The following is a 12,355-nucleotide window of genomic DNA, read 5'->3' on the forward strand; positions in this document are numbered from 1 at the left end:
ATTTTTTTTTCAGACAAGGCAAATTTCGGTAACGGAGTTGGACTTTCTTGGACCCTACCCTTTACGGCAGATGATCTCAATAGAAACGTGTTTCAGTGGTCGATTCGTCTGCGACCGTCTGAAACGACGTTTCCGGTTTTCGGGCGTTATTCCGGTTGAATTTGGAAAGAGGACTGTACGATGAGGATAGAACGCAACTTTACAACATGGACGGACACGTACAGGCATGACAGGGTGCTGCCCTTTGCGAGCTAAAATTAGAGGGTGCTGTCCGAAGTTCTCCGCTACACGTTTGCATTTCCTATGCACTATTTCCCACGTGTAGGTGCGTACAGTCTCGCGCGAAACCCGTTCCGCTTGGCCAATCGATGCGCGCGTACAGAATTTATCAGCTTATCGCCGATTGATTTATTGCGCGCAAGAAAAGCAAAAAAATGCGTCGAACCCATGAATGAAACTGTTTTCGCTGGTTCCGCCACACACGTTTACGCGCGCGCACCAACGTATCGCCCTGACTTTTTATTCGACGATATTTTATGAAAGCGGTTTGTTAACGCGCGCAATACTCGGCAAGTATTTTTTTCGTGGTGCTGGTGTATGTGTGTGAGATATGCGCGTTTTGTTGTTATTTCAATTTACAGTATACTATTTAGACTTACAGTCTAGACCGATTGTCGTTCAAAGATCGTAATGCTAGATAATGGCATACGCATCTGTCAAATTTTAATTAATAAGAGTGCTAATCCTGTTAATGTTACTGACGTTATAGTTGTATAAAAAAAGCAATTGAAACGAGACGAATAGAAAATTTAAAGAATACTCAATGTAGATTGAGAGGTCTGTTTTTTTTCTAATCATATTATCTATACTTATCGAACTAGATTTCTTTCAGAAATCGCGTCTCGCGATCGTGAACGATTTTCGCGGAGGACTGTACGCACGTATCCTCTCCAGAGGCATTAGACGTAGTGTATCGGCGGCCGTGCTCGTGCGCGAGTATTAGACACCATGCCCGCAGCTCATTTGCCAACTACGGCAAATTTACCAAATTTAAATGCAAAATCGGCCGGTGCTCCGCCGGTTCGATGGAGGCGAGAGGGAGACGGCGATGATGCGGCGCGCGGGATAGACAAAGAAAGAGAAAGGTGAACACAGAGGGTACGAGAGACAGAAAGATAGATATAGGAACGAGAGGTGAACGTGCGAGCGCGAAAGAGTGATCGAGGGATGGCGAGGGGTGGCGGTGGCGGTATGGGGAGGAAACGCGCGGAAGAAAGACGGAGAGAGGAACGAAAGAGGCACGAGTGAGAGCGGAATATAGATAGATAGAGGCATGATAGTGATGGTGATGAGAGAGAGTGGATGCAAGAGGAATCGAGAGAGAGAGAGAGAGAGAGAGAGAGAGAGAGGGAGGGAGAGAGAGAGCAAAAGAGAAAGAGGGAGAGAAAGAGAGATGCACAGAGACCGAGATAGGAAATTCAAATGGTCGCAATGGTACGGTATAGTAGTCGCCTGGTTGTCAGGCGCAGCATGCGATTGGTTCGCCCCGACTGTGTGTGTGTCTACCTCTCTCTCCTCTTCGCATGTCCTATCCGCTATCGTCCGTCTTTCTTTCACAACGTCGTATTTACTACTTTTCGACTTACTACTTTTCACGCATTCTGCGTAGCTGCGTCTTATTTCGTTGCCATCGTGCAAATTCGCAATATCCGCGATCTTCGAAACGGCTTGATGTCTTGGACAGTCGGGCGAAAGGAAGTTTCGGGAAGCTTTCGCCAAGATGATCAGCGAGAGGAGAAAGAGGAGGAGGGAGCGACAGTCGGGGCGAAGTAACGCATCCATCTGCAAAAAAGTTCGCTTCTTCTTTTTGATACGAAATTTTAAACAGTTAAGCGCTATAGCTCTTTGTCACGCCGCAGCAATTTGCGCTATGTACGCTGTTGCAACGGCAATGAAGTGGCTACAGAGGTATATATTTATCGTATATCCTCTTGATCGAGATATTAAATGAATGCGATAGATATTAATTCGATGACTGCAGAATCAATGAATACTTCTCGCCTTTTGAATCTCTCTCTCTCTCTCTCTCTCTCTCTCTCTCTCTCTCTCTCTCTCTCTTTCCACTCTAATAAATTATATATGATAAATTGGAGTTGGTTTTGATATTCAAATAATGCGGTACCATAATATTTTTATAACGACAAAATTAAAATAATTGAGGATAATTTTATAATTATTTAAAAATGACTATTAAACGCGTCATCGTACTATCTCTTTTTATAATGTGCTTAACAAGTATTAATTTTATTAATCACGAAAATTACGTCTGTATTACATTTACTCCACTCTAACAGTTATGTATACTTGATTTTATTCAAAGTATTCCTTTTTAATCGTTGCCAAAATAAAAATAAAGCTGTGCATGTATATATATATATGCGGAAACGTGCAAGGTCGGTGCTTAGCGTTTGGCTGTAGAGCGCGATGCAGCACGCGATGTTAATTCCAGAAGAGAAGAAGACGCGTTTTTTTTTCCGCGGGCGCGCGCGCGCGCGGACGCGTCCGATTTCGAACGGATCTAAATCCTCAACGGAGAAAACCGACCCGCACACTAGAATCGTCAATCAATGTCTCTTGCCGCACCCCCGCCGCGCCCACTATCCGGGTGCGCCTGCCACCCCAATTTCCCCCGCCCTCTTTTACGGCGGTACCACCGTCGATCGCTCGTCGTCACGCGGGCACACACAGCCAAAGGGTTGCCAATTATTATTCGCGGTACACTTCGCACCGTTTTGTTGTTCATCGGCAGCGCCGTTTATTATTCATCGTTCATCATATTGCGGTGCCCGTTACAACGCGCAGTTACAACGACGACGACGGGCAAAATACGCCGGGGCGCGTTGTTTCGCATAGCGTTACAACAGCGTTACGCCGACGTTACGAATGGCACAGAGGGCGAAACTCGCGCGTACTCGCTTATACCCTCGTGCCCTCATACTTTCGTACTCGCTCGCTTGCTCGTCCGTTCGTTGACGCTCCTGCGTATACACGCGCGTGTGCGCGTATCGGTACACCGCGTGTACACTCGTCAAAATACAAAGTGAACACGAGTCCCCGGCATGGGGACATTTATTGTGCACTCGTACGTTGTTTTATCGGCGTTACATTACGCGATAGTTTTCAGTATACTCTCTTCCCCCTCCTGCGCTTCTTTTAATAATGCGCATTACGATAATATCCCTTTGTGGCCGTGAGCTCGGCGGGCGGGAAGGTGGTCGGGCTGGGGGCTGCGGTTTTGATATTTATATGCGTTCGACGTCGGGCTCGTGAGATGAGCCGGATGTAAAATTTGCCGATTGCACGCCTCTTACTCGATGATAATTATTTTGTAATTAAGCCGAGCTATTGGATGCTGGCTGATACAGAGCGCTGCTTAATCCGCGCCGGTACTCCTGAAGAAATTTCCGCGCGATATGCATTTATTATATTCCGATATTACGCGAACGTGTGTCACTAAACAGAAAGATTAATTATACATCGGCAGGCTACGAACATTTACGCGAGTTGTGAATTTTAATTAAAACGAAGAAGCGCAAATATTTGCGGAATCTACTTTTTTTGGTGCACGAGATGTTCTCGCATATATTAATTTTAACAAGATCCAGGATGTCGCGCAAACAAATGTCAAAAAAAAAAAAAAAAAAAAAAAAAAAAAAAAAAAAAAGTTCGTATTGTTTGTTTTCAGTATAAAATATTTTTATGTTAATTCTTTCCACTGATAACATGCATAATATTGAAATATACATCCGTAGCATTCATTGTGCATATATAAGATTTATGTATAATGGATTCGAAACCCGCTGATTTACTCTTCGTCGAATAAAAAATTATTAAATCATTGTTTACAGCAGCGAATAATGAAACATTGCGCGACGAAAAAATGCAACGAGTTTTTAAGAGGAGATAATATGGTGAATAGATTATTAATTGTAATATATCATTCGTGTGGTAAAAATCGCTCATCGCTTATAGATATTCGTACATACATATCTACCGAAAATTTTGATTATATTATTTACAATATTAATCAGGTTCATAATTTTAAGAATTGCACCGATGTTGCATTATAATTTCCAAGAATGAGTTGCACTTGCGACGAATATAAAGTGCGAATGTTATAAGGATTCGTAATTCAAGGAATGTGTATACTCAAATTTAGAGTCAGTCTCGCCCGGTAAATTCTGAGCATGCGGAATAATAAGGATAAATGTCACTAGCATAACTGGAAAGAGAGAAAAATCTTGAACGACCAAACTTTCGTATTAATATGGGGAAATCCGGAATGTCTCCGACACTGAGAATAAATCTCCGTATTCCTCTCATGCGCTCTTTCGTTCCAGTGGTATAATTTTAAATTGTCGCGAAATTTATGGAAACCGACTTCTGTACGTTCTTTTATTTTTCTTTCCCTCTCTTTTATATATACTAAGCTTATAAAATAATAAGCAGCCCAAAACTCTCTCTTTCGCTTTTCGAGATGTCGTTCGTAAAATGCAATGCACGAAAGTACGTTTGAAAATTTCAGCTATATAGAATACAACAGGATGACCCCTGCATTCGGAAACGTACTGCAGAGTGGTTTACACAATTTTGTGCATGAAATTTTTAAACATCGTTATTGTAGATATAGTACGATGTGATTTGGATTATATATATATATTTATTTTTTTGCGCTCTTTTTTTCTCCAGATATTAATTCGGCGACAATAATAATAATCATTTGTTTATAAATTCTAAAGAAGATCGTCTTTTGTATATTCTAAATAAAATCTGTCTTCATTCTCGTGATTTTTCTGCGTCAACGCAGGCGACTTTTAAAAATGTCTCCGGATCCCATTTGCCGAACAAAGTAATTTAACACGAATTAACATAAATCACTCAAGTTTCGTTCGTGGTTATTCGCTCGCTCGCACGTTGGCTCGACAGTTTGCCATCCCTCAACCAACCCCCGGCCGCCACCCATCAGCGTTACCCTCATCCGATTCGAGCCAACGACCGATTACAACGTCCCGACAGAAATTTTCAATTTTCGAACTTTTCAGCCACGGGCTCTCGTACTTGTTGGAATAATTTCCAATCGACTGATTCCTTCCGCAATATCTTCGTCTTCCGCTTCATGTCAATATCGACGAGTTTACAATTTTCTATCGTCAACAGGTCGCAAATGCTCCATCTCCTAATCGTCGATGAAGAGGATTAAACGTAATGCATAATAACAGAGTCAAGCCATGCGGCACATGAATCTACGTGGCATTTTTCGTATAATATATAGAACGTCTTCTTATTAATAACAAAGTAGATTATCTCACAAAATAGGTGCCGGCTTTTATAATAAACGATGTCAAGCATCACGATCTTGTTAAAGATAAAGTCATTTAGAATATTAAGAGAATAAGAGTCTATTATTTTTAACGAAGGTTATTATATATATAAATTTAATAGTATAAAAGATATTTGCATTGCTTCTGGAGGAATACTAAAGATTTAAGTTGGTTGGCGAGAGTTTGTACTCGTACTTGTTTTTTCTACCCGCTCCTACTCATCTCCGGGGAAAGTGCGGGCATATCATTAACGCCAACCTTAACCACTCCGTGCATACGTCTCACGGTAAATCTTCGCTCTCTCTTCAAGCTTTATTAACCATTTGCGGCGAGCTTGCCTCTCGCTATCCAATAACTGGCGCGGCCAGGCAGTCGTTTCTTTTTATTATCTTGGATAAGACCACGTATAGTACCCCTTCATTTGCAATGACGCGCACGTACGCCGATCAGTTTTATGATACCCAAGATGCATTTTGTTCGTGATCTCGATGGTATAACGAATGCCATATCGTGATCGTTCAAGAACCTTTATCCACAATTTTCGACACGATATGGGAATATATTGTAACATTAGCTTATCAAGGAAGAAACAGAAATAATATTTATCTGTAAAATAATATTTATTTTAAGCATTGTTTCACATAGCAAAATGCAAAAAAAGAAAATTATTTCTGTCGGTTGAGTTCTATTTATCGATAACGATTGAAGATGATGCTGTTCTCAAGACCGGTTAGAAAAAGAGTAGTTGTGTTTAACAAAACAAGTTTCTTTTCCTATAGATCTCCACGTAAGATTCATACAGTTTGAGATGAATGTATTCTTTCATATGCAGATGACGCAGCATCATTTTTGATGCTGTAGAATTTGTAATTTTGCTAATAATACTTGAAATAAAAATTTATTACTAAATCCTCGTTATAATGAAAGAAGTATCTAAAAATGTATGGTTATAACTTACAATTTTAGACTATTTTTCTGACACGCAATTTATTTACAAATTATTGAATATTTTATCTTAAAATTTTTTATCTGTACATAAATATAATATATTCACAAATAGAATAAAGTTTTTAACGTGTTTTTAATTTGTGAAAGAATTAAATGAGATTACAAAATCACATCGATTCTCTTCCGTCTTCGACTTTTCTAAAAACTTTTCGGATTTTTAAAGAATAAGCGTTCCTTCCGTCTGGCATAAAAACGAGCAACCGTCTATCACGGAACGAGTTTTGAAATTATGGACCACCGCGGACTCGTTTCTTCACAATACGACGTCAAGGGATGTTGTATCTCGTCTAGGGAGAGAACTCGTTTTCTCGCGAGAACTCGCGACGCTGGACCGCGAGGGATGCTAACATCTCGCGGGGATATGTCGTAACGGCAGCGGCAGCCCCCCAATGGACGATCCAGTTTTTTGGAAGGAACCAGATGAACCGGTGCAGACCCCACCTGGACTAACGGACCCCCAGCCGTTATTCAGGTTTTTACGCTCGTCCGAAGTGCCTTTGATATTCAGATTCGGCGGCGATTCACGCGATCGTAAGGATCGCGCGAATCACCTTTGGCGCTTTTGAGCCCTCAGTGTCGTCGCAGTCACGTTGTCAAAGAGACGGAATACAGAGAGGTTTTTGTGTGAAAAAGAGTGTCGAGAGACATTATCTCTAGTTAACATTCGGTGAATAAAGAATTCTTCCGATTGCGTGAAACTTTGATGTAAAAGAGTAGGCATTCGTGTTATAATCTTGTGTTACAATCTTTTTCTCCGATTTATATTTCACGAGGTGAGTACAAATATCTACGATGCCGTCAGCGGACAATTTTACATTGGCGTGAGATTAGAGTTGTGATATAAAATAGAAATTTGTATAATTCAGAATTTTTAAAGTTTGTCCATCAATTATGTTATTATTTTCTATCGAATTATTTGATATATTGGTAGAAAAAAAATCTGATTTAAATAATAAAACTCCCTTGCATAAATTATCACTGATTAGAATTTATTATACATAATTTTTATATCCTTTTTAAGTTTATAATCTGAGATAAATATCAAGTGTGTATTTATTTATTGAATACGCATATTTATAATAAAACAATTGTTTGTACAAATTTTTATACTTTACTTAAAATTACATTAATTATTTTTATATTCTATGTTCGTAATCGGCATAGCCAATTATTTAATCAATTAGATTGCGCTAAAATAATATTAATATATTATTTTTTCAGTTATTAGATATATTATATATTCAAAATTATATAGAAGTATTTTCCTTCGATTCTTGCTTTTTCTTAATCTGATCTTGATATTTCTCGATTGACACATTCTTAAAATAGAAAAAGTGAAAATAGCATATACGAGTAAATCGCTTAAAAAGAAAGAAAGACCAGCGTGCTAATAAATCGGTAAATCGCGAGTTAATTCCGTTACGTCGGGGTGATTCTGAGCGATTCGTTCGAATAAAAAAGGAGAAGGCTCGCGCGCGCAGGCCAGATGCAGGAAAAAGGAAGAAAAGTGGACGCTACCGGGACGTTGGCGAGAGCGGCTTTAAAGTGATCTCGACGAGTGAGAAAAAAGAACGCGTTGCGGGATGATGGAACGGCGAAATAAAAAGAGAAAAGTCTGAAAAATTCGATAAACATCGAAGCAGCCTAAAGAGCTTAAATTCGGAGCTAAATCGCGCATTGTAATTTTTTTTTTACTACTCACGCGCTTAAATAGAGAATTTTCTCGTTCTTATATGTTTGCACAACGCGAGAAGATATAATCTTAACATATATTGTACATATTATGGATGAAAACATTCCTACAAAATCCAATCGCTCTTTCTATAGTGCAATTATAAAGGGATAATTGTTCCAATTTTTTTTTATTTCAGATTTTATCTCATTTATAATATAAATATTGTCAAATAAACAAATTTCCATCCTCATTCGCTTTGCAAATTGTGACGAAACGATATTTCTGAAAAAAAAAGCGTTGTTAATCTCGGAATTGTTGATCTGGCGATCAAACAATATCGGCTGTCGATGCTCGCACGGCGCATTTTGAAAATGTAAAAGCAAACTCAAAGCTGGTTGGCACTATGGCGTGAATTGCAACTAAACTAAACCGCGTTTCGTCCAGTTACCCCCAGCGTCCCTCCCGATTCTCTCTATCGAACCTCCTCTCTCTCTTTCTCTCTTTCTTTCTCGTACCAACAAACCTGCGTATACCGTACTTTCTCCACCCCCGACTCTCCCGCGGGAGAGCGGTTAAAACAAATGAGCGAGCAGTGCCAGCCTTAAATTAGCACCGGCAGGGGTGGTTTTCACTTCTACCCTTAAATTAGGACTAAGCCTCGTGCCTCCAAGTTTCACGGTTTTGATCGGATGAGTTACCGCCGTTGAAAGTTACAACGACGGGGATTAACGTCCGCCTTGCTCGCGCCAAGGATGTTGCGGTGCGTTGGTGAACACTTGGAAAAAATGCGAATCTATTCTTGCGTGGTAAGTTAAATGTCGTCGCGCGCATATTATACAATAAAGTTTCACGTATAGTGGAATATACATTCTTAGAAAACAGATCACGACATAGTATGAATTCGTCTATCGATTCTTTTACGAATATTCAGAAATAACGGAAGATCTCTGAGTATAATTTTGTTTCTCTCGCATATTTTAAGAGATTCAATTTCTAAAAACACATTTCTATATTTATTTTTATATTTCTATATTTATTATAATCACGTTTTTAACATCAGGAATTTAACGAATTGTAAATTTAATATCAACAAGTATACAAAAATTAAGCAAGGACACTAGAATGAGAAAGAATCGTTTGGTGAACGGACGTGTTCGTATCTCGAGAAATTCTGTCACGCTACAATTCGCCGCTGTATGCCCGATTTTGCGTGATCGCGGATCTAATTGGCTAACCCTCTCTATCCGCGAATCCCGTCCCATGCTGAAACCTGGCACGTCGTATCCGTCGACGAAAGTTCACCCCTCTGACATCGAGACCAATCAACGGCGCGGTGAGCGGACGAACGGAGACAGGAAGTCGGAAAAAGAGCGGGAGAGGAAGTTAGACGAGTCAAGTGGGTGGTAGCGGGTGCTGAAAATCAGTCGTAAAACCGCGCGTGGAATGAAATCGCGTTTAATCCAATAGCGGTCCTTAATAATCGAATAAAGCTAGGTCCGAGAAATCGCGTCTAAGCAGACTCCGGGATGGGATACCCATCCTGGCTGAGGGAGACGATGGGTGGCTGACGAAGGTGGGTAGTCGATGCGAGAGAAGGTGGCGGTGGCATAGGAAATTCAGCCACCTTCTCCCCCTTTTCCAGGAGCTCCCTTAGTGTACGTCGCGCGGCTCGGTCGCGGCCATGTTGCCAGAATTGCCACCACCTACCCCCTTTCTCCCTCTTAATATCCCACCGCCTAGTCATCTAGTCCTGCCGGGTTCGCTATGTAAATGTGAACCAACCCGACCCTCCCTCCTCGTCGACCCCCCATATACCTCGTCCCTCTTCTATCCCTTCGGCTCACCGGGCTCGCCGCCACCCCCCGCGAACTGCCTTCAACTAGCAGCCCCTAAATCTAAGTCCGCCGGAGCGGTACACTCTGAGTAGAAAACACTATGTTTAGTTTGTTGGTTCGTCTTCGAACTATAGAAGGATGCTTCTTGATGCTTATTCTTTTCATGAAAGAGTTTTGAAAAAAGTGAAAGTTATTTTATCCGTATGATTTTATTACAGGAAATTGTTGCAAATAAAACGAATTTTAAAGAATAAATATAAAATTATTTGACATGTGTTTTAAATAATTGTGATATTTTTTAGATATATTTTGAAATTTTTTTAGATTTTTACCTTATTTAATGAAACCAAGGAGAAGGTGTATAATGTAAGAATATCTTTATTTTTAATAAATATTTCTTGGAAGATTTAAGCGCCGCGACACAAATGCTTAGTTGTTTTTATTCTCAGAGATGGTTCAAAAAATGTAAAGATTCTCTTTTTGCATCTGGCGATTCTATACATCGTTGATAATTAGTATTAAATCGAGGATTATTTAAGTAAGGGAGCCTCGTACAACGGAGTAATGAAAGCATTACGTAACTGCGGTTCCTCGTATTTGCCTTCAGGCGGTATCCGTTGAAATTCATCGCGAGAAACGACCTCACGTGTTTCTCATTCTGCCGGATAATAGAAGAACTTCTTCCGTCGTAGTCTTAATTAATTGCTTCAAAATCTGTGATTTGACTTTTTCTAAGACTTAGCTGCATCCGCGATATATATACTGTACATATATGATACCGTATGTATCCTATTATGTATCGTCGCCACGCGTAATCACCGTTCGCTTCTCATCCGGCGTTCTCTTGTCGTAATTTCGTCGGGATGGGTTGAGTCATTACGCCCAAAGAACTAACAGGAATTCCCAGATTGCTGCAATCCCTAACCCTACTTCTCCTCTTCCTCCTACTCACATCCCACCCTTCTGCCCCCTTTTCCTGGCAGTCCTGTTGGCTATCCTAGCGGTATATACTACGGTATACGGTGCACGGAAGGGCGCCATTACCCCACGGGCAGCAAGTTCTAAGCGCGCTAAATAATGGCCGCTAGAAATTCAACGGGGGGTCGAAATGCCCGTATGGCGCTACGAGTATACTATCACAACTACCGCGGTCCGGTCTTGCACGTGTACGGGTGCTCATTCTCCGTTGCTGGTGTTCACCCTCGACGTCTACGTGGGAGTGAGTATTAATTTAGGCACGTAGTCCTTTCCCCGGCGAGCTAAGAAAAATGCCTGTACGTTGGGGAGCTGGCCCGTTAGAATTTAATCTCACGTCATAGGGGGGGAGAACGGCGTGCTCATCGACGCGTGCGTGTAGACGTGATCGTGCGCGTGTAGCGTATATACGTGAGGTGGCAATGGTCGACGAAGGTTGGAAAAGCTCGAGAACGCAAAAGGGAGCAAAGGGGGACGTAAGAAAAATGCACGGTAGAATAGGAAAGACAGAAGAGGTGGACGCTCCCTGAGGTGGGAAGGGTGAGAATGTGGCAGAGCGGGAGAAACGTTTCGAAATCGCTTACATTCTGTACACCGTAACTTTCGAATGAAAAGACACGTGTATATATATATATATATATATATATATATATATATATATATATATATATATATTGTATATATGTATATATCGTGAATGCAAAGTTGTAAAGTTAACGGTTGTCACGTACGTTTGTCGATTCTCTTGCCGTATTATTTTTTGGACGTTGCATCGTCAAGTGATTCTACTATCCTATGCGTGTCTGTCAGCGACATCAAAACGGCGATATTGTCCAAACAGTTATACAAATATTACTATTTTTTTTAATTACACAAAAAAAATAATATGTCGTTCTGTTCTCGCCCTGTGTGTGTAGTTTGTTTTAAAGTTTTATTATTGCGTTAACTGCTCTGACTACTTTCAGTATAATCTCTGTAAGTGTATAATCAATCACATATATGTATTATCGGCGATATTAAGATCATAGGTGATTCGATAAAGATAGTGAGTTTAACTAGATAAATATGTTTTAGTTAGATTCTTACAAGTTAATTGAAATGGTATCGAATGTGATGAAAATTAATCGTTTAGATCAACCATTCAATTTCTTATTCCATCGGCATTTATTGAATAAGAGAACAGCAAGCAGATATAACTTGTGCTTGAGTTTAAACGCGGCGAAAGAAGTCGCTCAGAAGAAAGGAGTAAAAGAAAGTGTTTGGCGGATGGGGGGGATGGAGGGAATTCACCGAGATGAGCGCCGAGAAAGTTACGGCGAACGCGCATTGTCCGTGCGGTCTTCGGGCGTTACACAAACACAATGAGGCTAGGTTGAGCGTGGATTTAAGCGACTTGCGTGTTGGTTAGCTGGTTGTGAATCCGGGAGGACTGTCGGTGAGGAGAGAAAAGGGGCATGTGGCGGGTGGCGGCGGAGATGGGT

General features: G+C 40.8%; 1 protein-coding gene and 1 long non-coding RNA gene across 4 annotated transcripts in view; one reads left to right on the forward strand and one right to left on the reverse strand.

Annotated features, from left to right (window-relative positions):
• LOC138943205 (uncharacterized) overlaps positions 1-12,355 on the reverse strand; it is a 178,944-nt gene that overhangs the window by 122,911 nt on the left and 43,678 nt on the right. The window lies entirely within an intron of this gene.
• Positions 6,779-12,355, forward strand: part of LOC138943030 (inactive pancreatic lipase-related protein 1-like) — a 29,267-nt gene continuing 23,690 nt past the window's right edge. The window contains exon 1 of the mRNA XM_070313548.1: positions 6,779-6,920. Within this exon, the coding sequence (XP_070169649.1) occupies positions 6,779-6,920 (142 nt within the window). The remainder of the gene's footprint in view (positions 6,921-12,355) is intronic.

Source organism: Polyergus mexicanus, unplaced genomic scaffold (genome assembly GCF_030449975.1).
Source record: "Polyergus mexicanus isolate NDT 795.1 unplaced genomic scaffold, iyPolMexi1.0 SCAF_25, whole genome shotgun sequence".
NCBI lineage: Eukaryota > Metazoa > Arthropoda > Insecta > Hymenoptera > Formicidae > Polyergus > Polyergus mexicanus.